Source organism: Oncorhynchus nerka, linkage group LG17, assembly GCF_034236695.1.
Source record: "Oncorhynchus nerka isolate Pitt River linkage group LG17, Oner_Uvic_2.0, whole genome shotgun sequence".
Classification (NCBI taxonomy): Eukaryota; Metazoa; Chordata; class Actinopteri; order Salmoniformes; family Salmonidae; genus Oncorhynchus; species Oncorhynchus nerka.
This window is the reverse complement of record NC_088412.1, coordinates 8458524-8484741: the sequence shown is the minus strand read 5'-3', so window position 1 is coordinate 8484741 and position 26218 is coordinate 8458524. Positions and strand designations below refer to the sequence as shown.

General features: G+C 45.7%; 2 protein-coding genes across 3 annotated transcripts in view; both read left to right on the top strand.

Annotated features, from left to right (window-relative positions):
• hps5 (HPS5 biogenesis of lysosomal organelles complex 2 subunit 2) overlaps positions 1-14528 on the top strand; it is a 61243-nt gene extending 46715 nt beyond the window's left edge. Inside the window, exons 15-21 of one of the 2 annotated variants that reach the window (XM_065002923.1) lie at positions 1113-1690; positions 1810-1930; positions 5918-6067; positions 6314-6547; positions 9081-9187; positions 9346-9802; positions 13737-14528. In XM_065002923.1, the coding sequence (XP_064858995.1) occupies positions 1113-1690; positions 1810-1930; positions 5918-6067; positions 6314-6547; positions 9081-9187; positions 9346-9802; positions 13737-13797 (1708 nt within the window). In that variant the 3' untranslated portion in view covers positions 13798-14528. The other variant, XM_065002924.1, reaches the window with a different exon arrangement.
• A 3185-nt stretch (positions 14529-17713) lies between these two features.
• The window catches only part of epx (eosinophil peroxidase), a 54851-nt gene continuing 46346 nt past the window's right edge, over positions 17714-26218 (top strand). The window contains exons 1-3 of the mRNA XM_065002925.1: positions 17714-17942; positions 18428-18512; positions 19632-19722. Coding sequence (XP_064858997.1) covers positions 17925-17942; positions 18428-18512; positions 19632-19722 — 194 coding nt within the window. The 5' untranslated portion in view covers positions 17714-17924. The remainder of the gene's footprint in view (positions 17943-18427; positions 18513-19631; positions 19723-26218) is intronic.

The window sequence follows — 26218 nt, the reverse complement described above, 5'->3', positions numbered from 1 at the left end:
CTCTGGGACATGGTAACACTAGATACATACCCCTCTAGGACATGGTAACCCTAGATACATACCCCTCTAGGACATGGTAACACTATACCCCTCTAGGACATGGTAACACTAGATGCATACCCCTCTAGGACATGGTAACACTATACATACCCCTCTAGGACATGGTAACACTATACCCCTCTAGGACATGGTGACCCTAGATACATACCCCTCTAGGACATGGTAACACTATACCCCTCTAGGACATGGTAACACTAGATACATACCCCTCTAGGACATGGTAACACTAGATACATACCCCTCTAGGACATGGTAACACTAGATACATACCCCTCTAGGACATGGTAACACTAGATACATACCCCTCTAGGACATGGTAACACTAGATACATACCCCTCTAGGGCATGGTAACCCTATACCCCTCTAGGACATGGTAACACTAGATACATACTCCTCTAGGGCATGGTAACCCTAGATACATACCCCTCTAGGACATGGTAACACTAGATACATACCCCTCTAGGACATGGTAACACTAGATACATACCCCTCTAGGACATGGTTACCCTATACCCCTCTAGGACATGGTAACCCTAGATACATACCCCTCTAGGACATGGTAACACTAGATACATACCCCTCTAGGACATGGTAACACTAGATACATACCCCTCTAGGACATGGTAACCCTAGATACATACCCCTCTAGGACATGGTAACATTAGATACATACCCCTCTAGGACATGGTAACACTAGATACATACCCCTCTAGGACATGGTAACCCTAGATACATACCCCTCTAGGACAAGGTAACACTAGATACATACCCCTCTAGGACGGCAGGTGGCCTAGTGGTTAGAGCGTTGGACCAGTAACCGAAATGTTGCTAGATCGAATCCCAGAGTTGACAAGGTAGAAATCTGTTGTTCTGCCCTGAACAAGGCAGTTAACCCACTGTTCCCCGGTAGGCTGTCATTGTAAAGGAGAATTTGTTCTTAAAACTGACTTGTCTGACTTGCCAAATCAAAGATGTATAGCTAGTCTGATTTATAATACCCTTCTAAGTGAACATTTGGTTTTTAATGTTCCATGTATTGTACCCATCTTAGCTCTCAGATCCAGGATCCCTTGGTTCTGTTGGACCCAGCCTGTCTCAAAGAAACTCTACAGGAGTGGATCCCTGTGTTGGAGAGGGTTCTAGGTCCTGAGCTGGATCTAGGTCTGGGAAAGCAGAGTCCAGCTGGTGAGGAGGAGGAGACGGAAGATGCTGCAGACAACCGTCCAGAGAACGTTCAGTCTGAGATCCCCTCGAGCTCTCCTGAGGGCCAGGAGGAAGGAAAGAGAGGAGAGGATTCCCCACAACAAAATGGAGGACAAGAGGACCAGACGGAGGCTCAGGACCATCACAGACCTGACGAGGCCTCGACTGAAGAGAACCTGAGGGTGTGGTCCCCCAAACCTCTCCCCCCTGACCTCCAGGCTCACCTTACCCAGCTGGCCACTCTGTACCTGGAGCTGGGTTATTTTGGGGACCCCATTGTCCAGAAAGAGAGGGGTGTAGTAGGGGTCAATGCATTCTTGAGACGGTTCTTCTTCCTTCTGGACCAGGAGCGGGTGAGGAGGATGTGTCTACTTGGCTACGGGGACCAGCCTGAGGTCCACATCTCCTTCATGGAGGCCATGCTAGGTGTGTACCATGGACAGGTTCTATGAAACACACACACACACACACACACACACACACACACACACACACACACACACACACACACGTTCACTATTAAAAGGGCTTTTCTCCCCTGCCAGAGCTAACCCAGTCCAGTAAGGTGGTAGAGGTGATCCAGAAAGGAGACCTGCTCAAATCTCTACGCTGTCTCAGAGAACTACAACCCTGGAGCGCTCCGATGCTCCTCGCTCACCTGCACAGGTAGATAAGCCCCTCTCCTCCCTCGTCCCCCTCTCCTCTCCCTCCCTCACCTCTCCTCCTCCCCTCTCTTTCTCCTCCCTCCCATCTCTACTCTCTCCCCTTAACTCTCTTAACAGTCAACCACTGTGTCACCTAGCTTTAACAGTCAATCACTAGCTTTAACAGTCAATCACTAGCTTTAACAGTCAACCACTAGCTTTAACAGTCAACCACAGTTTCACCTAGCTTTAACAGTCAACCACTAGCTTTAACAGTCAACCACTAGCTTTAACAGTCAACCACAGTTTCACCTAGCTTTAACAGTCAACCACTAGCTTTAACAGTCAACCACTAGCTTTAACAGTCAACCACTAGCTTTAACAGTCAACCACTAGCTTTAACAGTCAACCACTAGCTTTAACAGTCAACCACAGTTTCACCTAGCTTTAACAGTCAACCACTAGCTTTAACAGTCAACCACTAGCTTTAACAGTCAACCACTAGCTTTAACAGTCAACCACTAGCTTTAACAGTCAACCACTAGCTTTAACAGTCAACCACTAGCTTTAACAGTCAACCACAGCTTCACCTAGCTTTAACAGTCAACCACTAGCTTTAACAGTCAACCACTAGCTTTAACAGTCAACCACAGTTTCACCTCACTTAACAGTCAACCACAGTTTCACCTAGCTTTATTAGTCAACCACAGCTTCACCTAGCTTTAACAGTCAACCATTAGCTTTAACAGTCAACCATTAGCTTTAACAGTCAACCATTAGCTTTAACAGTCAACCACTAGCTTTATTAGTCAACCACAGCTTCACCTAGCTTTAACAGTCATCCACTAGCTTTATTAGTCAACCACAGTTTCACCTAGCTTTTAACATTCAACCACTAGCTTAACAGTCAACCACAGCTTCACCTAGCTTCGACAGTCAACCACAGCTTTGCCTAGCTTTAACAGTCAACCATTAGCTTTAAGTCAACCACTAGCTTTATTAGTCAACCACAGTTTCACCTAGCTTTTAACAGTCAACCACAGCTTCAACAGTCAACCATTAGCTTTAACAGTCAACCACTAGCTTTATTAGTCAACCACTGCTTTGCCTAGCTTCGACAGTCAACCACAGCTTTGCCTAGCTTTTAACAGTCAACCATTAGCTTTAAGTCAACCACTAGCTTTATTAGTCAACCACAGTTTCACCTAGCTTTTAACAGTCAACCACAGCTTCAACAGTCAACCATTAGCTTTAACAGTCAACCACTAGCTTTATTAGTCAACCACAGCTTTGCCTAGCTTCGACAGTCAACCACAGCTTTGCCTAGCTTTAACAGTCAACCATTAGCTTTAACAGTCAACCACTAGCTTTATTAGTCAACCACAGTTTCACCTAGCTTTAACAGTCAACCATTAGCTTTAACAGTCAACCACTAGCTTTAACAGTCAACCACTAGCTTTAACAGTCAACCACTAGCTTTATTAGTCAACCACAGTTTCACCTAGCTTTAACAGTCAACCATTAGCTTTATTAGTCAACCACAGTTTCACCTAGCTTTAACAGTCAACCACTAGCTTTAACAGTCAACCACTAGCTTTAACAGTCAACCACTAGCTTTAACAGTCAACCACTAACTTTAACAGTCAACCACTAGCTTTAACAGTCAACCACTAGCTTTAACAGTCAACCACTAGCTTTAACAGTCAACCACTAGCTTTATTAGTCAACCACAGTTTCACCTAGCTTTAACAGTCAACCACAGCTTCACCTAGCTTTAACAGTCAACCACTAGCTTTAACAGTCAACCACTAGCTTTAACAGTCAACCACTAGCTTTAACAGTCAACCACTAGCTTTAACAGTCAACCACTAGCTTTAACAGTCAACCACTAGCTTTATTAGTCAACCACAGCTTCACCTAGTTTTAACAGTCAACCACTAGCTTTATTAGTCAACCACAGCTTTGCCTAGCTTCGACAGTCAACCACAGCTTCGCCTTGCTCAGTCAACCACAGCTTCGCCTAGCTTCGACAGTCAACCACAGCTTTGCCTAGCTTCGACAGTCAACCACAGCTTTGCCTAGCTTCGACAGTCAACCACAGCTTTGCCTAGCTTCGACAGTCAACCACAGCTTTGCCTAGCTTCGACAGTCAACCACAGCTTTGCCTAGCTTCGACAGTCAACCACAGCTTTGCCTAGCTTCGACAGTCAACCACAGCTTTGCCTAGCTTCGACAGTCAACCACAGCTTTGCCTAGCTTCGACAGTCAACCACAGCTTTGCCTAGCTTCGACAGTCAACCACAGCTTTGCCTAGCTTCGACAGTCAACCACAGCTTTGCCTAGCTTCGACAGTCAACCACAGCTTTGCCTAGCTTCGACAGTCAACCACAGCTTTGCCTAGCTTCGACAGTCAACCACAGCTTTGCCTAGCTTCGACAGTCAACCACAGCTTTGCCTAGCTTCGACAGTCAACCACAGCTTTGCCTAGCTTCGACAGTCAACCACAGCTTTGCCTAGCTTCGACAGTCAACCACAGCTTCGCCTAGCTTCGACAGTCAACCACAGCTTCGCCTAGCTTCGACAGTCAACCACAGCTTTGCCTAGCTTCGACAGTCAACCACAGCTTCGACAGTCAACCACAGCTTCGACAGTCAACCACAGCTTCGCCTAGCTTCGACAGTCAACCACAGCTTCGCCTAGCTTCGACAGTCAACCACAGCTTCGCCTAGCTTCGACAGTCAACCACAGCTTCGCCTAGCTTCGACAGTCAACCACAGCTTCGCCTAGCTTCGACAGTCAACCACAGCTTTGCCTAGCTTCATCTAGAAATCTGGTGACTTAACACTCCTCTTGTGTTCGTTTCATGTTAATTAATTCTGTGTTCCCTGTCCATAATGACCGCCCCATTATAGCTGATTATAAATCCATAATACATATTATCACCTAATGTTGTGTTAGATCTTTTTATAAACTTAAGTTGTTTTGAACATTACAAGTTTTGAACTTCTATTTTCTATTTATGGCCTGTAGGCCTCATTGACCTGATCTCATACTACTAATTTTTGAGTAAAAAAAGCATAATGTATGGATTATTTTGACTATAACAAATACTCAGATGAAACATATTGGACTATTTATCACAGACTACTTTGTGTCAAAGTTTAACAAGGACTCTCTCCTCCTCACCAGTGTCATGATCAAAGATATGATCAAGAACCTCACATACAGTATATCGTTTGGTCTTTGTGCTGCCACAGAATTAATTGTGAACAAGGCCTCAAATAAGCTTTATATACCAGAGCAGTGAGAAAAGTTCTATATATTATTGAAACAAAGTTGCGATTGTTTGGGAGAATTCCAATGGGTGTGGTTCCTGTGGGGTTTGCCATGGAAGCCAAGAAGGGGTGTGTGTGTGTGTGTGTGTGTGTGTGTGTGCTCAAACACACATGCATGTGGGGGTCTAGGAGAGGAAGTGTGTCCATCTATAGGCATATGCCTGAACTAAATTGTGTACACTAATTGTAGTCTCACCCATTCATTTCTAATGACCGGTTATTTTTGACCAGGAACGCCACAGGTGTACTAAAGTTGAATAAAACACCCAAAATGGTATATGAAATTCATCAAAATGTATTTTGTGTGTTCAGATGCCCTGTGTGGACAAAGTCATGGAACCTTATGACAATCAGATTAAATTAACTACATTTTTCAGAGACAAAACTTGTTAATTTGGGGCAGCAGGGTAGACTAGTGGTTAGAGCGTTGTCAGCTCGGGGATTCGAAGTCCAAGGTAAAACAATGTGTCGTTCTGCCCCTGAACAAGGCAGTTAACCCACTGTTCCTAGTTAAATAAAGGTCAAATAAATAAATAAATACAATTTTAAATCGGTCCAATTGGACCAGAACACAGCAAGGAGGGTTAAGCCTACTGAGCATCATAATGTCTGTCTCACTCATCTGCAGTTCATGATAACGTTCTCTAAATCACCTTCCTCTCCTCTTTGTGTAGGTTGTATGAGAAACATGGAGAGTTAGCAGTTCGCTCCTTCACCCAGTTCTATCCCACAATCCTCCCCTCTGACGTCACAGCCATGGCCAAACATAGCCACTTCCTGGCTTACCTAGACAACCTTGTCCAATCACGGGCCGAGGAACAAAGGTAGGTTTACACTAAACCATGAAGTACAATGTTTTTATAGATCTTTCTCTCCATTTAAAGAGTTAATGTATCACAGCCCATCAATATGAATACATCCAGGTCGTGTTCATTAGGGTACACAACGGGAAACATTTTATAACGTTTTGCAACAGAAACTACCCAAATCCAGGTTATCCCTCTGTGCTTCAGTACATTCTTCTATTTGGTACCTAATGAACACCATGCTGTTCTGTTTCTCTCCCTTAGACTGTCGTTCCTTGGGTCCCTCCTCCAACCAGAGGCTCTGCGACAGGATTGGCTGGGGCTGGCCCTTACCCACGATGCACCTCAAAAGAGCGACACACTGACCACAGACGGACAACCGAGATGGCACTCCCATTTCTTCAGCTGGGGTTATGGTCGTCTCCTATCCCTCCTGATACGCCTTCCAGCTGACCTGGCCTCCAAACAGAAGATGGCTGAGACATGCAGGATCAACGGGTAAAGACTATATATATATATATATACACACACACACACACACACACACACACACACACACACACACACACACACACACACACAGTACCAGTCGAAAGTTTGGACACACCTACTCATTCTACATTGTATAATAATAGTGAATACATTAAAACTATGAAAAATTACATATGGAATTATGTAGTAACCCAAAAAGTGTTTATTTTTATTTTTTATTAATAAATGTTATATTTGAGATTCTTCAAAGTAGCCACCCTTTGCCTTGTTGACAGCTTTGCACACTCTTGGCATTCTCTCAACCAGCTTCAACAGCTCAAATAAGCACAGAGAAATGACAGTCCATTATTACTTTAAGATATGAAAGTCAGTCAATCTGGAGAATTTCAAGAACTTTTAAAGTTCCATCAAGTGCAGTCGCATAAACCATCAATCGCTATGATGAAACTGGCTCTCATGAGGACGACCACAGGAAAGGATGACCCAGAGTTACCTCTGCTGCAGAGGATAAGTTCATTAGAGTTAACTGTCTCTCATGAGGACCGCCACAGGAAAGGAAGACCCAGAGTTACCTACTCTGCAGAGGATAAGTTCATTAGAGTTACCAGCCTCAGAATTTGCAGCCCAAACAAATGCTTCACAGAGTTCAAGTAACAGACACGTCTCAACATCAACTGTTCAGAGGAGACTGTGTGAATCAGGCCTTCATGGTCGAATAGCTGCAAAGAAACCACTACTAAAGGACACCAATAGTAAGAAGAGACTTCCTTGGGCCAAGAAACATGAGCAATGGACATTAGACTGGTGGAAATCTGTTCTTTGGTCTGATGAGTCCAAATTTGAGATTTTTGGTTCCAACCGCCGTGTCTTTGTGAGACGCAGAGTAGGTGAACAGATGATCTCTCCATGTATGGTTCCCACCGTGAAGCATGGAGGAGGAGGTGTGATGATGTGGGGGTGCTTTGCTGGTGACACTCAGTGAATTATTTAGAATTATCGGCTCTTAAGCAACCATGCTATTTTGTTTTGTTTTTTCACATTGTTCGCAACTTATTTTGTACATAATGTTGCTGCTACTGTCTCTTATGACCGAAAAGAGCTTCTGGACATCGGAACATCAGAATAGAACATCAGAATAGAACATCAGAATAGAACATCAGAACAGGACATCACATCAGAACAGAACATCAGAACTGGGATTACTCACCTCAAAATGGACGATGAATTCTTCTTCAATGAGTCGGACGCTTCTTCTTTGGGATCCGAACACCTCAAACTTAGATTTGTCTGTCCATAATACTTTTTGTTCCAATCTTCCTCTGTCCAGTGTCTGTGTTCTTTTGCCCATCTTAATCTTTTCTTTTTATTGGCCAGTCTGAGATATGGCTTTTTCTTTGCAACTCTGCCTAGAAGGCCAGCATCCTGGAGTTGCCTCTTTACTGTTGACGTTGAGACTGGTGTTTTGCAGGTACTATTTAATGAAGCTGCCAGTTGAGGACTTGTGAGGCGTCTGTTTCTCAAACTAGACACTCTACTGTACTTGTCCTTTTGTTCAGTTGTGCACCGGGGCCTCCCACTCCTCTTTCTATTCTGGTTAGAGCCAGTTTGCGCTGTTCTGTGAAGGGAGTAGTACACAGCGTTGTACGAGATCTTCAGTTTCTTGGCAATTTCTCGCATGGAATAGCCTTCATTTCTCAGAACAAGAATAGACTGACAAGTTTCAGAAGAAAGTCCTTTGTTTCTGGCCATTTTGAGTCTGTAATCGAAACCCACAAATGCTGATGCTCCAGATACTCCACTAGTCTAAAGAAGGCCAATTTTATTGCTTCTTTTGTCAGCTATGCTAACATAATTGCAAAAGGGTTTTCTAATGATCAATCAGCCTTTTAAAATGATAAACGTGGATTGGCTAACACAACGTACCATTGGAACACAAGAGTGATGGTTTCTGATAATGGGCCTCTGTCCACATATGTAGATATTCCATTAAAAATCAACCGTTTCCAGCTACAATAGTCATTTACAACATTAACGTCTACACTGTATTTCTGATCCATTTTGTTATTTTAATGGACAAAAAAGTTGCTTTTCCTTCAACAACAAGGACATTTCTAAGTGACCCCAAACTTTTGAACGTGTGTGTGTGTGATGTACTTAAATACTGATCATGGGTGAAGAGACATTACTTGATTTCTGCCAGAGGGGGGCGATATCATCTCACCATTAAATGCAGGCTAATGTTTTTCCATGTGTACCTGTGTTAGGACTGTTATAATGACTGTTCTCTGTGCAGGTACTGGACTGGCTATGTGTACCTGTGTTAGGACTGTTATAAGGACTGTGTTCTCTGTGCAGGTACTGGACTGGCTTTGTGTACCTGTGTTAGGACTGTTATAAGGACTGTATTCTCTGTGCAGGTACTGGACTGGCTATGTGTACCTGTGTTAGGACTGTTATAATGACTGTTCTCTGTGCAGGTACTGGACTGGCTATGTGTACCTGTGTTAGGACTGTTATAATGACTGTGTTCTCTGTGCAGGTACTGGACTGGCTATGTGTACCTGTGCTGTGAGCTCCAACGTCGTACAGAGGCTTTCTCTACCATCTGTAGACTGGATGACATGAGTCTGCTGGAGGAACCCAGTGGTAATGACTGTCATAGTAATCATTTGAATTAAGGGATTAACCTCTCAGTGTACTACTACTACGGTTTAGTAAATATTTGGTCTACATGATCACAACCCTGAATGCTCTTATTTCTCTCTCTATATATGTCTTTAACTCTCTCCTGGTGTGATTCTCAGGCATGGTGCCTCAGACCATGGATGAGTGGAAGATGCTTCTCCAGCTGTCTCAGCAGTGTAGTAACAGCAGACCGTCTGACCATATCCCAACCCCAGATCCCAACCCCTCCTCAGCTCCCACCCCCTCCTCGGCTCCCACCCCCTCCTCGGCTCCGACCCCCTCCTCGGCTCCTACCCCTTCCCTGGTTCCTACCCCTTCCCCTTCCCTGGCTCCTACCCCTTCCCTGGCCCTAGCCTCCAACGGGACCAGCCCCAGCCTGACCAACGGTGGCGCTGCAGCTGACCATATCCAGACAGAGGTGACTCCAGAGAACCTGGTCTTGCGTCTGGCCCGGGCTGTGGGCCCCGACCGGGCCCTTGAGGCCCTACAGGAGGTGGGGATGCAGTCGGACATGGAGCTGGGGCCACACTCCACCCTGGTCTGTGAGCTGCTCCGTGTGGCTGAGAAGAGACAGAGGTGGGTGATGGATGATACCAGGGACTATGATACCAGGGACTATGATACCAGGGACTATGATAACAGATACCAGGGACTTTGATACCAGGGACTATAATACCAGGGACTATGATACCAGATACCAGGGACTATTATACCAGGGACTATGATACCAGATACCAGGGACTATGATACCAGGGACTATTATAGCAGGGACTATGATACCAGATACCAGGGACTATAATAGCAGGGACTATGATACCAGATACCAGGGACTATAATAGCAGGGACTATGATAACAGATACCAAGGACTATGATAACATATACCAGGGACTATGATACCAGGGACTATTATACCAGATACCAGGGACTATGATACCAGATACCAGGGACTATGATACCAGATACCAGGGACTATGGTATCAGGGACTATGATACCAGATACCAGGGACTATGATAACATATACCAGGGACTATGATACCAGGGACGATGATAACAGATACCAGGGACTATGTTATCAGGGACTATGATACCAGGGACTATGATAAGATACCAGGGACTATTATACCAGATACCAGGGACTATGGTATCAGGAACTATGATACCAGATACCAGGGACGATGATAACAGATACCAGGGACTATGATACCAGGGACGATGATAACAGATACCAGGGACTATGATACCAGGGACGATGATAACATATACCAGGGACGATGATAACAGATACCAGGGACTATGGTATCAGGGACTATGATACCAGGGACTATGATACCAGGGACGATGATAACAGATACCAGGGACTATTAAACCAGATACCAGGGACTATGATACCAGGGACTATGGTATCAGGGACTATGATAACATATACCAGGGACTATGATACCAGGGACCATGATACCAGGGACTATGATACCAGATACCAGGGACTATGATACCAGGGAATATGATACCAGGGACTATGGTATCAGGGACTATGATACCAGATACCAGGGACTGTGGTATCAGGGACTATGATACCAGGGACTATGATACCAGGGACGATGATAACAGATACCAGTGACTATTAAACCAGATACCAGGGACTATGATACCAGATACCAGGGACTTTGATACAAGATACCAGGGACTATGATACCAGGGACGATGATAACAGATACCCAGGGACTATGATACCAGATACCAGGGACTTTGATACAAGATACCAGGGATTATGATACCAGGGACGATGATAACAGATACCAGGGACTATGATACCAGATACCAGCGACTGTGATACCAGGGACGATGATACCAGGGACTATGATACCAGATACCAGGGACTATGATACCAGATACTGTGGTATCAGGGACTAGGATACCAGGGACTATGATAACAGATACCAGGGACTATGATACCAGGGACTGTGATACAAGATACCAGGGACTATGGTATCAGGGACTATGATACCAGATACCAGGGACTGTGGTATCAGGGACTATGATACCAGGGACTATGATACCAGGGACGATGATAACAGATACCAGTGACTATTAAACCAGATACCAGGGACTATGATACCAGATACCAGGGACTTTGATACAAGATACCAGGGACTATGATACCAGGGACGATGATAACAGATACCCAGGGACTATGATACCAGATACCAGGGACTTTGATACAAGATACCAGGGATTATGATACCAGGGACGATGATAACAGATACCAGGGACTATGATACCAGATACCAGCGACTGTGATACCAGGGACGATGATACCAGGGACTATGATACCAGATACCAGGGACTATGATACCAGATACTGTGGTATCAGGGACTAGGATACCAGGGACTATGATAACAGATACCAGGGACTATGATACCAGGGACTGTGATACAAGATACCAGGGACTATGATACCAGGGACTATGATACCAGATACCAGGGACTATGATACCAGGGACTATGATCAGCTAGTTAAAAAAACATGTCATTGATTGATATCATAACAATCATCCCCTAGACAACACAAGGTTATACAAATAGGGCCAAAGACAACACAAGGTTAACAAATAGGGCCAGAGACAACACAAGGTTAACAAATAGGGCCAGAGACAACACAAGGTTAACAAATAGGGCCAGAGACAACACCAGGTTATACAAATAGGGCCAGAGACAACACCAGGTTATACAAATAGGGCCAGAGACAACACAAGGTTATACAAATAGGGCCAGAGACAACACAAGGTTAAAGAAATAGGGCCAGAGACAACACAAGGTTATACAAATAGGGCCAGAGACAACACCAGGTTATACAAATAGGGCCAGAGACAACACCAGGTTAACAAATAGGGCCAGAGACAACACCAGGTTATACAAATAGGACCAGAGACAACACCAGGTTATACAAATAGGGCCGTAGACAACACAAGGTTATACAAATAGGGCCAGAGACAACACAAGGTTATACAAATAGGGCCAGAGACAACACCAGCTCATATAAATAGGACCAGAGACAACACCAGGTTATACAAATAGGGCCAGAGACAACACAAGGTTATACAAATAGGGCCAGAGACAACACAAGGTTATACAAATAGGGCCAGAGACAACACAAGGTTATACAAATAGGGCCAGAGACAACACAAGGTTATACAAATAGGGCCAGAGACAACACAAGGTTATACAAATAGGGCCAGAGACAACACAAGGTTATACAAATAGGGCCAGAGACAACACAAGGTTATACAAATAGGGCCAGAGACAACACCAGGTTATACAAATAGGGCCAGAGACAACACAAGGTTATACAAATAGGGCCAGAGACAACACAAGGTTATACAAATAGGGCCAGAGACAACACAAGGTTATACAAATAGGGCCAGAGACAACACAAGGTTATACAAATAGGGCCAGAGACAACACAAGGTTATACAAATAGGGCCAGAGACAACACAAGGTTATACAAATAGGGCCAGAGACAACACAAGGTTAACAAATAGGGCCAGAGACAACACAAGGTTAACAAATAGGGCCAGAGACAACACAAGGTTAACAAATAGGGCCAGAGACAAAACAAGGTTATACAAATAGGGCCAGAGACAACACAAGGTTATACAAATAGGGCCAGAGACAACACAAGGTTATACAAATAGGGCCAGAGACAACACCAGGTTATACAAATAGGGCCAGAGACAACACCAGGTTATACAAATAGGGCCAGAGTCAACACCAGGTTATACAAATAGGGCCAGAGACAAAACAAGGTTATACAAATAGGGCCAGAGACAAAACCAGGTTATACAAATAGGGCCAGAGACAACACCAGGTTATACAAATGGGGCCAGAGACAACACCAGGTTATACAAATGGGGCCAGAGACAACACAAGGTTATACAAATAGGGCCAGAGACAACACAAGGTTATACAAATAGGGCCAGAGACAACACAAGGTTATACAAATAGGGCCAGAGACAACACAAGGTTAACAAATAGGGCCAGAGACAACACAAGGTTAACAAATAGGGCCAGAGACAACACAAGGTTAACAAATAGGGCCAGAGACAAAACAAGGTTATACAAATAGGGCCAGAGACAACACAAGGTTATACAAATAGGGCCAGAGACAACACAAGGTTATACAAATAGGGCCAGAGACAACACCAGGTTATACAAATAGGGCCAGAGACAACACCAGGTTATACAAATAGGGCCAGAGTCAACACCAGGTTATACAAATAGGGCCAGAGACAAAACAAGGTTATACAAATAGGGCCAGAGACAAAACCAGGTTATACAAATAGGGCCAGAGACAACACCAGGTTATACAAATAGGGCCAGAGACAACACCAGGTTATACAAATGGGGCCAGAGACAACACAAGGTTATACAAATAGGGCCAGAGACAACACAAGGTTATACAATAAACACATATGATACTAACGTTTCTCTGTTTTTCCTGTCTACCCCAGGGCTCTGATCCAGACCATGCTGGAGCGCTGTGATCGCTTCCTCTGGTCCCAGCATGCTTAGTGAGACAACACCAACCAACGCGCCTAGCGGGTCCTCAACCAACGCCATTCAGAACAACTATTACGGACAACTGCTCTGGGGAGTAATGTTAGGGTCAATTCCAATTCCAAATCAGGCAGTTAAACGGAAATTTAATTTCCAGTTATCCACATTGAAAAAAGCAATTTAATTGACTGAATTGAAATGCAATTGATCCCAGCCCTGATCTGATCCAGAGCCGATCTGATCCGAAACAAGTTAAATTACCCTTAATGTGACCACAATGCTTACTAACTACTTTTTAAACGGGGCCCTAATCATTTATGTTGTACCGTTCATGACTACTTTTTAAACTGGGCCATAATAATTTTTGTTGCACCATTCCGGAGTTACATTCCTCACCAACATTCTAGAATGCGACTCTGGTTGACCTGGTACTGTCAAGACAGAAGACTGTATTTAAGTTGTTATATTTTATAGTTGCCAAAACCCTGCCTTTACCGAAGAAATATGGGATTAATCTATAAATGATCTGAAAGTATTGTTTTTGAATTGTGAGATCCTCTGATGCATTTTCAATCCTGATGATGGTATATCTGACTTCCTCCTTGGGTCAAACTACTGCAACATGGTTATAAAGCACCTGAATTCATCGTTTTGAAGATATTTGTGAAAATATAATTTTATTGAAATGCTCTAGTCTATTAATATAATATTTAATGTGAATAATAAAATATATGATGGTGATCTGATCCACGGATTGTCATTATTACAAATGAAACTTTATTTAAAGAATGCTTAAAAATGGGAGAAAGGCTTACTCCCTCCAGGATAAATTGATGTTTTCATGTTGCTGTGTGTGGAAGAAGAGAACGACACATGCAGAGTGTCTCTTGTGCAAGCGGGTGAAGTTGTTGTGTTGGTAGTACTGTCATTAGAGATCGTATTAATAACGCTGGATTGAAACTAGTCTTTTGTTTTCTCGTGAAACGGTGATAAATCCACACCTGGAACATCAAAGAGATACAACGAGGAGGAACGAGGGAGAGAGAGAGAGAAAGTACAGAAAAGTTGTTGCTGCTGTATCTTGATGTCCTTCTAAAACAATGTCTCAAATATAAAACATTACATTTTCAATTGGAACAAATTTGATTGACCTCAAAAAAAAAAAATGAGCTTGATTTTCCAGAAACAGTCCTCATATTATCTCTCCTTCTCCTCCTGTCCTTCGCATAATCCTCTCCACTCACTCATCTCCTATCTCCTCCGGTCCTGTCTGGCCCACCTGGTCGTGTCATTGGAAGCCCCTGGCTTAGTGACAATCAGATTCAAAGGTTTCGACATTTGGGCAGAGCCACTGAAGACACTGACACTCAGTGTCTTAGAACAGAGAGACAGATAGATGGGCGAAACAGATAGACGGGACTTTTTTTTTTTTAAATATGTAATTGAAGACTGTGGAATAATATGGATGACGTCACCGTTACATTCCATGCTGTTTATCCTGATCGGAATTACAGCTGACTTTCTTTTTTTTGAAAGAGTCAAATCGGCACCTAGAATTATTGCTTCCTGATTCTTTGCAGTGGAATTCATAGCTATTGCATGTGGATGTATAAGAAAACTACTGGTCCGTTGAGTCGTTCTCTATGACAAGTGTCCTTCATACCCCATTAATGAACCCAGAGGGGGGATGTCTCTGGAGTTGTGCCTTCCTCTAATGAACACGTGTCTCTGGAGTTATGCCTCCCTCTAATGAACATGTCCCTGGAGTTGTGCCTTCCTCTAATGAACACGTGTCTCTGGAGTTGTGCCTCCCTCTAATGAACACGTGTCTCTGGAGTTGTGCCTTCCTCTAATGAACACGTCTCTGGAGTTGTGCCTTCCTCTAATGAACACGTGTCTCTGGAGTTGTGCCTTCCTCTAATGAACACGTGTCTCTGGAGTTGTGCCTTCCTCTAATGAACACGTGTCTCTGGAGTTGTGCCTTCCTCTAATGAACACGTGTCTCTGGAGTTGTGCCTTCCTCTAATGAACACGTGTCCCTGGAGTTGTGCCTTCCTCTAATGAACACGTGTCTCTGGAGTTGTGCCTTCCTCTAATGAACACGTGTCTCTGGAGTTGTGCCTTCCTCTAATGAACACGTGTCTCTGGAGTTGTGCCTTCCTCTAATGAACACGTGTCTCTGGAGTTGTGCCTTCCTCTAATGAACACGTGTCCCTGGAGTTGTGCCTTCCTCTAATGAACACGTGTCTCTGGAGTTGTGCCTTCCTCTAATGAACACGTGTATCTGGAGTTGTGCCTTCCTCTAATGAACACGTGTATCTGGAGTTGTGCCTCCCTCTAATGAACATGTCCCTGGAGTTGTGCCTTCCTCTAATGAACACGTGTCCCTGGAGTTGTGCCTTCCTCTAATGAACACGTGTCTCTGGAGTTGTGCCTTCCTCTAATGAACACGTGTATCTGGAGTTGTGCCTTCCTCTAATGAACACGTGTATCTGGAGTTGTGCCTCCCTCTAATGAACATGTCCCTGGAGTTGTGCCTTCCTCTAATGAACACGTGTCCCTGGAGTTGTGCCTTCCTCTAATGAACACGTGTATCTGGAGTTGTGCCTCCCTCTAATGAACATGTCCCTGGAGTTGTGCCTCCCTCTAATGAACATGTCCCTGGAGTTGTGCCTTCCTCTAATGAACACGTGTCTCTGGAGTTGTGCCTTCCTCTAATGAACACGTGTCCCTGGAGTTGTGCCTTCCTCTAATGAACACGTGTCTCTGGAGTTGTGCCTTCCTCTAATGAACACGTGTATCTGGAGTTGTGCCTTCCTCTAATGAACACGTGTATCTGGAGTTGTGCCTCCCTCTAATGAACATGTCCCTGGAGTTGTGCCTTCCTCTAATGAACACGTGTCTCTGGAGTTGTGCCTTCCTCTAATGAACACGTGTATCTGGAGTTGTGCCTTCCTCTAATGAACACGTGTATCTGGAGTTGTGCCTCCCTCTAATGAACATGTCCCTGGAGTTGTGCCTTCCTCTAATGAACACGTGTCCCTGGAGTTGTGCCTTCCTCTAATGAACACGTGTATCTGGAGTTGTGCCTCCCTCTAATGAACATGTCCCTGGAGTTGTGCCTTCCTCTAATGAACATGTGTCCCTGGAGTTGTGCCTTCCTCTAATGAACACGTGTCCCTGGAGTTGTGCCTCCCTCTAATGAACATGTCCCTGGAGTTGTGCCTCCCTCTAATGAACGTGTCCCTGGAGTTGTGCCTTCCTCTAATGAACGTGTCCCTGGAGTTGTGCCTTCCTCTAATGAACGTGTCCCTGGAGTTGTGCCTTCCTCATCTGACAGATCTGTATAGGGTTCTATTTAATCTAGAGATTATAATCCAAATACTGGTGCTTGAGGAAACTTCTTTTTTTTTAAGAGGATGTTTTTAAATACAGGCATCTTTAACAAAATGCTCCGTAATGTCGCTGTTCTTTATGACATAAAGAAACTCCATTTTATGGATTGTAAAATGAATCAAATGTAAACATACTGTAGATGAATGTATTGCTATTGGCTCAGTAGACAAAATGGTTGAGAAGAATCTATCCCCTCTCGCATTGCAATAAGAGCTCAAATGGTTCTGGTCAACAAGACCCGGACAGAGAGGTCTTTGATGTTGAGGAGTTGTCACCAGACACACTGATAAGTGGATTCTGGACATTCCTAATGACCACACACACAAGCACATGCGCATATATACACACACACACACACACACACACACACACACACACACACACACACACACACACACACACACACACACACACACACACACACACACACACACACACACACACACATGTGCATATACACACACTCACACACCCCTGTTGACTGTGCTGCCAGGGTATAAATGAGTCTTCACCTGTATAAGGAAGACATGCCACACACACACACCTGTTGATCACAACTCACGATGCTTAGCAGCGCCCTTTAAAGAACATATTATTAATTTGGGCCTCCTAAACAATGTGTTTAGGTTGTTAAGTCTGTATGGTACTAAATGACACAGCCGTTTCAAACGCCAGCACATTCAAATGAACACTGGTTGATGCCTGATTCAGACCTGCTTCTTTTGGAGACCTGCACTAACAAATAGATGGACATGCCACCGATGGTAAGGATGTATTTTTTTTAAATATGGCTGGACGTCACCTTCTACCTGATTTACCTTATTTACCTTCTTTCCATTCTGATATTTTAAGGCAAAATAAATGGACGTGAAAGTATACTACCTCTATGTTGATCTGAAAGTATACTACCTCTATGTTGATCTGAAAGTATACTACCTCTATGTTGATCTGAAAGTATACTACCTCTATGTTGATCTGAAAGTATACTACCTCTATGTTGATCTGAAAGTATACTACCTCTATGTTGATCTGAAAGTATACTACCTCTATGTTGATCTGAAAGTATACTACCTCTATGTTGATCTGAAAGTATACTACCTCTATGTTGATCTGAAAGTATACTACCTCTATGTTGATCTGAAAGTATACTACCTCTATGTTGATCTCGTGACAGAGTGTAAAATGTGGTTCTGGGTTCCCAGATGACCTCTATGTCATTGTTTTTATGTTACATGTCTTGTTGTTGTAGGGTCTCCTACTTGTTCTGTCTCTAACTCTGCTCTGCTGTCTACCTCACCCAGCTTCACCAGCCGAGCTAGCTCACAATGACTCAGGTACACTGTTCTGTGTGTTAAATGGCCTGTTGAGAACACTTCATATTGTCATGAGATTATCCGACATTTTTAAAAGGGGGGGTCATCCATGTTTATGACAAGAATTATCATTGGATCCTATTGGATCGTCTGTTGTATAATTAAAGGGATTGTTGGGAACCGATTATGTCGTCCAATATAATAAAGGCTAGTGTCATAAAGGGTAGTTTCATATCAGTTATTATTGATCAGTATCATTAGCTAGGTTTCCATCCAAATGGTGACAGATTCGAATATTTTAAAAATCCGCACTGGACCTGTTGCTGATTAAAACAATTAAAAAGTCATTGTGTGATGACATATTGCACACAAAAAAATGTGCTGCTTAAGTTTTCATGCTTTCATGTTTAGATATCTAAAATTCCAAATGTGTTTCAATTACATTTTCCACTCTATTACTACCGAAACTGTTGCATTAAATAGCAAATGCTCCCACGCTGGTTCTTGGCCAGTTCGCTCTCGTGCGGTTCGGTTCGGCTCGTCTACATTATGGATAAAAGCAAAAAAATAATTGTATTTGTTAAGCATCGATCCTCAGGTCACCAAAATAAGACCCTCGATATTTTATTGAAAAGGAGCATCAAGCTCACAACCTTGGACTTTCACCACCCTGTGAAGTTCATCATAATTTATTTATTCTGTAGCCTAATAGACCGTGTGCTTTCCCGACGAGTTGTAGTGGGATGACCACACAGCTGGCTGCCACACATGTCGATGCGTGACTCCAAATGGGTACTCTGCGCGCATAAAAAAAAAGGTCGGGTGGAAACCTGGTTAGAGAGAGTTTTCTGGAACATTTTGTATCTTAAAATGTATATGCACTCACTATACTTTAAGTGTGGTTAGTAAGGTAATTACACATGCGCGCCACCAGGTGGTGCAGCACTTTGAGTACCTATTGCTAGCATTGTTAGAGTATTGGAACGAACCCCGGCACACGTTGAGTGCAGCCGCTTGCCTGTTACGCAACGCTCTGGGTGAGTTATAAACTAATCTGTTTATAAAGGGCTACTACTCCTTGACTCATTCCAAGGCATAAATAGTTCCATTGGGTTATTCATTGTATTGTATCATTTCCAGGGGTTCCCTATCTGCCCTCTACGTTGGTAGAGGAGGCTCTGAAAAGGGCTTTAGAACGTACTAATGCTGCTTACGCCCACACCAAGGAGAGGTGAGCCAATAGAAGAAGACTGTCGTCAGTAAATTGCTCTGATTATTTGTGAAAAGCCATGTTGATGTTTATGAAAAGAGAAATGCTATTTACCAATTAGGGTCTGCCTGTCTCTTCATCTGCCTGCCTGCCTGTCTGTTCATCTGCCTGTCTGTCTGTTCATCTGCCTGCCTGCCTGTCTGTTCATCTGCCTGCCTGCCTGTCTGTTCATCTGCCTGTCTGTCTGTTCATCTGCCTGTCTGTCTGTTCATCTGCCTGTCTGTCTGTTCATCTGCCTGTCTGTCTGTTCATCTGCCTGTCTGTCTGTTCATCTGCCTGTCTGTCTGTTCATCTGCCTGCCTGCCTGTCTGTTCATCTGCCTGTCTGTCTGTTCATCTGCCTGTCTGTCTGTTCATCTGCCTGCCTGTCTGTTCATCTGCCTGTCTGTCTGTTCATCTGCCTGTCTGTCTGTTCATCTGCCTGTCTGTCTGTCTGTTCATCTGCCTGTCTGTCTGTTCATCTGCCTGCCTGTCTGTCTGTTCATCTGCCTGTCTGTCTGTTCATCTGCCTGCCTGTCTGTTCATCTGCCTGCCTGTCTGTCTATTCATCTGCCTGTCTGTCTGTTCATCTGTCTGTCTGTCTGTTCATCTGCCTGTCTGTTCATCTGCCTGTCTGTCTGTTCATCTGCCTGCCTTTCTGTTCATCTGCCTGTCTGTCTGTTCATCTGCCTGCCTGTCTGTTCATCTGCCTGCCTGTCTGTTCATCTGCCTGTCTGTCTGTTCATCTGCCTGCCTGTCTGTCTGTTCATCTGCCTGTCTGTATGTTCATCTGCCTGTCTGTCTGTTCATCTGCCTGTCTGTCTGTTCATCTGCCTGTCTGTCTGTTCATCTGCCTGTCTGTCTGTTCATCTGCCTGCCTGTCTGTTCATCTGCCTGCCTATCTGCCTGCCTGTCTGTCTGTTCATCTGCCTGCCTGTCTGTTCATCTGCCTGCCTGCCTGTCTGTTCATCTGCCTGCCCGTCTGTCTGTTCATCTGCCTGCCTGTCTGTCTGTTCATCTGCCTGTCTGTCTGTTCATCTGCCTGTCTGTCTGTCCATCTGCCTGTCTGTCTGACCATCTACCTGCCTGTCTGTTCATCTGCCTGTCTGTCTGTTCATCTGCCTGTCTGTCTGTTCATCTGTCTGTCTGTCTGTTCGCCTGCCTGTCTGTCTGTTCATCTGCCTGTCTGTCTGTTCATCTGCCTGTCTGTCTGTTCATCTGTCTGTTCATCTGCCTGTCTGTCCATCTGCCTGTCTGTCCATCTGCCTGCCTGTCTGTCCATCTGCCTGCCTGTCTGTTCATCTGCCTGCCTGCCTGTTCATCTGCCTGTCTGTCTGTTCATCTGCCTGCCTGTCTGTCTGTTCATCTGCCTGTCTGTCTGTTCATCTGCCTGTCTGTCTGTCCATCTACCTGCCTGTCTGTTCATCTGCCTGCCTGTCTGTCTGTTCATTTGTCTGCCTGCCTGTCTGTCTGTTCATCTGCCTGCCTGTCTGTTCATCTGCCTGTCTGTCTGTTCATCTGCCTGCCTGTCTGTCTGTTCATCTGCCTGTCTGTCCATCTGCCTGTCTGTCTGTTCATCTGCCTGCCTTTCTGTTCATCTGCCTGTCTGTCTGTTCATCTGCCTGTCTGTCTGTTCATCTGCCTGCCTGTCTGTTCATCTGCCTGCCTGTCTGTTCATCTGCCTGTCTGTCTGTTCATCTGCCTGTCTGTTCATCTGCCTGTCTGTCTGTTCATCTGCCTGTCTGTCTGTCTGTCTGTCTGTCTGTTCATCTGTCTGTCTGTCTGTTCATCTGCCTGTCTGTCTGTTCATCTGCCTGCCTGTCTGTTCATCTGCCTGTCTGTCTGTTCATCTGCCTGTCTGTCTGTTCATCTGCCTGCCTGTGTCTGTTCATCTGCCTGTCTGTTCATCTGCCTGTCTGTCTGTTCATCTGCCTGTCTGTCTGTCTGTCTGTCTGTCTGTCTGTCTGTTCATCTGTCTGTCTGTCTGTTCATCTGCCTGTCTGTCTGTTCATCTGCCTGCCTGTCTGTTCATCTGCCTGTCTGTCTGTTCATCTGCCTGTCTGTCTGTTCATCTGCCTGCCTGTGTCTGTTCATCTGCCTGCCTGTGTCTGTTCATCTGCCTGCCTGTCTGTCTGTTCATCTGCCTGTCTGTCTGTTCATCTGCCTGTCTGTCTGTCTGTTCGTCTGCCTGCCTGTCTGTCTGTTCATCTGCCTGTCTGTCTGTCTGTTCATCTGCCTGTCTGTCTGTTCATCTGCCTGCCTGTCTGTTCATCTGCCTGCCTGCCTGTCTGTTCATCTGCCTGTCTGCCTGTCTGTTCATCTGCCTGTCTGTCTGTTCATCTGCCTGCCTGTCTGTCTGTTCATCTGCCTGCCTGTCTGTCTGTTCATCTGCCTGTCTGTCTGTTCATCTGCCTGTCTGTATGTTCATCTGCCTGTCTGTATGTTCATCTGCCTGTCTGTATGTTCATCTGCCTGTCTGTCTGTTCATCTGCCTGTCTGTCTGTTCATCTGCCTGCCTGTCTGTTCATCTGCCTGCCTATCTGCCTGCCTGTCTGTCTGTTCATCTGCCTGTCTGTCTGTTCATCTGCCTGCCTGTCTGTCTGTTCATCTGCCTGTCTGTCTGTTCATCTGCCTGTCTGTCTGTCCATCTACCTGCCTGTCTGTTCATCTGCCTGCCTGTCTGTCTGTTCATTTGTCTGCCTGCCTGTCTGTCTGTTCATCTGCCTGCCTGTCTGTTCATCTGCCTGTCTGTCTGTTCATCTGCCTGCCTGTCTGTCTGTTCATCTGCCTGTCTGTCCATCTGCCTGTCTGTCTGTTCATCTGCCTGCCTTTCTGTTCATCTGCCTGTCTGTCTGTTCATCTGCCTGTCTGTCTGTTCATCTGCCTGCCTGTCTGTTCATCTGCCTGCCTGTCTGTTCATCTGCCTGTCTGTCTGTTCATCTGCCTGTCTGTTCATCTGCCTGTCTGTCTGTTCATCTGCCTGTCTGTCTGTCTGTCTGTCTGTCTGTTCATCTGTCTGTCTGTCTGTTCATCTGCCTGTCTGTCTGTTCATCTGCCTGCCTGTCTGTTCATCTGCCTGTCTGTCTGTTCATCTGCCTGTCTGTCTGTTCATCTGCCTGCCTGTGTCTGTTCATCTGCCTGTCTGTTCATCTGCCTGTCTGTCTGTTCATCTGCCTGTCTGTCTGTCTGTCTGTCTGTCTGTCTGTTCATCTGTCTGTCTGTCTGTTCATCTGCCTGTCTGTCTGTTCATCTGCCTGCCTGTCTGTTCATCTGCCTGTCTGTCTGTTCATCTGCCTGTCTGTCTGTTCATCTGCCTGCCTGTGTCTGTTCATCTGCCTGCCTGTGTCTGTTCATCTGCCTGCCTGTCTGTCTGTTCATCTGCCTGTCTGTCTGTTCATCTGCCTGTCTGTCTGTCTGTTCGTCTGCCTGCCTGTCTGTCTGTTCATCTGCCTGTCTGTCTGTCTGTTCATCTGCCTGTCTGTCTGTTCATCTGCCTGCCTGTCTGTTCATCTGCCTGCCTGCCTGTCTGTTCATCTGCCTGCCTGTCTGTTCATCTGCCTGTCTGCCTGTCTGTTCATCTGCCTGTCTGTCTGTTCATCTGCCTGCCTGTCTGTCTGTTCATCTGCCTGCCTGTCTGTCTGTTCATCTGCCTGTCTGTCTGTTCATCTGCCTGTCTGTATGTTCATCTGCCTGTCTGTATGTTCATCTGCCTGTCTGTCTGTTCATCTGCCTGTCTGTCTGTTCATCTGCCTGCCTGTCTGTTCATCTGCCTGCCTATCTGCCTGCCTGTCTGTCTGTTCATCTGCCTGTCTGTCTGTTCATCTGCCTGTCTGTCTGTTCATCTGCCTGTCTGTTCATCTGCCTGTCTGTCTGTTCATCTGCCTGCCTATCTGTTCATCTGCCTGCCTGTCTGTTCATCTGCCTGCCTGTCTGTTCATCTGCCTGCCTGTCTGTCTGTTCATCTGCCTGTCTGTCTGTCTGTTCATCTGCCTGCCTGCCTGTCTGTTCATCTGCCTGCCTGCCTGTCTGTTCATCTGCCTGTCTGTCTGTTCATCTGCCTGTCTGTCTGTTCATCTGCCTGCCTGTCTGTTCATCTGCCTGTCTGTCTGTTCATCTGCCTGTCTGTCTGTCTGTTCATCTGCCTGTCTGTCTGTCTGTTCATCTGCCTGCCTGTCTGTTCATCTGCCTGTCTGTCTGTTCATCTGCCTGCCTGTCTGTTCATCTGCCTGCCTGTGTCTGTTCATCTGCCTGCCTGTCTGTCTGTTCATCTGTCTGTCTGTTCATCTGCCTGTCTGTCTGTTCATCTGCCTGCCTGTCTGTCTATTCATCTGCCTGTCTGTCTGTTCATCTGTCTGTCTGTCTGTTCATCTGCCTGTCTGTTCATCTGCCTGTCTGTCTGTTCATCTGCCTGCCTTTCTGTTCATCTGCCTGTCTGTCTGTTCATCTGCCTGCCTGTCTGTTCATCTGCCTGCCTGTCTGTTCATCTGCCTGTCTGTCTGTTCATCTGCCTGCCTGTCTGTCTGTTCATCTGCCTGTCTGTATGTTCATCTGCCTGTCTGTCTGTTCATCTGCCTGTCTGTCTGTTCATCTGCCTGTCTGTCTGTTCATCTGCCTGTCTGTCTGTTCATCTGCCTGCCTGTCTGTTCATCTGCCTGCCTATCTGCCTGCCTGTCTGTTCATCTCTGTCTTCATCTGCCTGCCTGTCTGTTCATCTGCCTGCCTGCCTGTCTGTTCATCTGCCTGCCCGTCTGTCTGTTCATCTGCCTGCCTGTCTGTCTGTTCATCTGCCTGCCTGTCTGTCTGTTCATCTGCCTGTCTGTCTGTCCATCTGCCTGTCTGTCTGACCATCTACCTGCCTGTCTGTTCATCTGCCTGTCTGTCTGTTCATCTGCCTGTCTGTCTGTTCATCTGTCATCTGTCTGTCTGTCTGTTCGCCTGCCTGTCTGTCTGTTCATCTGCCTGTCTGTCTGTTCATCTGCCTGTCTGTCTGTTCATCTGTCTGTTCATCTGCCTGTCTGTCCATCTGCCTGTCTGTCCATCTGCCTGCCTGTCTGTCCATCTGCCTGCCTGTCTGTTCATCTGCCTGCCTGCCTGTTCATCTGCCTGTCTGTCTGTTCATCTGCCTGCCTGTCTGTCTGTTCATCTGCCTGTCTGTCTGTTCATCTGCCTGTCTGTCTGTCCATCTACCTGTTCATCTGCCTGTCTGTTCATCTGCCTGCCTGTCTGTCTGTTCATTTGTCTGCCTGCCTGTCTGTCTGTTCATCTGCCTGCCTGTCTGTTCATCTGCCTGTCTGTCTGTTCATCTGCCTGCCTGTCTGTCTGTTCATCTGCCTGTCTGTCCATCTGCCTGTCTGTCTGTTCATCTGCCTGCCTTTCTGTTCATCTGCCTGTCTGTCTGTTCATCTGCCTGTCTGTCTGTTCATCTGCCTGCCTGTCTGTTCATCTGCCTGCCTGTCTGTTCATCTGCCTGTCTGTCTGTTCATCTGCCTGTCTGTTCATCTGCCTGTCTGTCTGTTCATCTGCCTGTCTGTCTGTCTGTCTGTCTGTCTGTCTGTTCATCTGTCTGTCTGTCTGTTCATCTGCCTGTCTGTCTGTCTGTTCATCTGCCTGCCTGTCTGTTCATCTGCCTGTCTGTCTGTTCATCTGCCTGTCTGTCTGTTCATCTGCCTGCCTGTCTGTCTGTTCATCTGCCTGTCTGTTCATCTGCCTGTCTGTCTGTTCATCTGCCTGTCTGTCTGTCTGTTCATCTCTGTCTGTCTGTTCATCTGTCTGTCTGTTCATCTGCCTGTCTGTCTGTTCATCTGCCTGTCTGTCTGTTCATCTGCCCTGTCTGCCTCTGTTCATCTGCCTGCCTGTCTGTTCATCTGCCTGTCTGTCTGTTCATCTGCCTGTCTGTCTGTTCATCTGCCTGCCTGTCTGTCTGTTCATCTGCCTGCCTGTCTGTTCATCTGTTCATCTGCCTGTCTGTCTGTTCATCTGCCTGTCTGTCTGTTCATCTGCCTGTCTGTCTGTCTGCCTGTCGTCTGCCTGCCTGTCTGTCTGTTCATCTGCCTGTGCCTGTCTGTCTGTTCATCTGCCTGTCTGTCTGTTCATCTGCCTGCCTGTCTGTTCATCTGCCCTGTCCCTGCCTGTCTGTTCATCTGCCTGCCTGTCTGTTCATCTGCCTGTCTGTCCATCTGCCCTGTCTGTTCATCTGCCTGTCTGTCTGTTCATCTGCCTGCCTGTTCATCTGTCTGTTCATCTGCATCTGCCTGTCTGTTCATCTGCCTTCTGTCTGTTCATCCTGTCTGTCTGTTCATCTGCCTGTCTGTCTGTTCATCTGCCTGTCTGTCTGTTCATCTGCCTGTCTGTCTGTTCATCTGCCTGTTCATCTCTGTCTGTTCATCTGCCTGCCTGTCTGTTCATCTGCCTGCCTGTCTGTTCATCTGCCTGCCTGCCTGTTCATCTGCCTGTCTGTCTGTTCATCTGCCTGCCTGTCT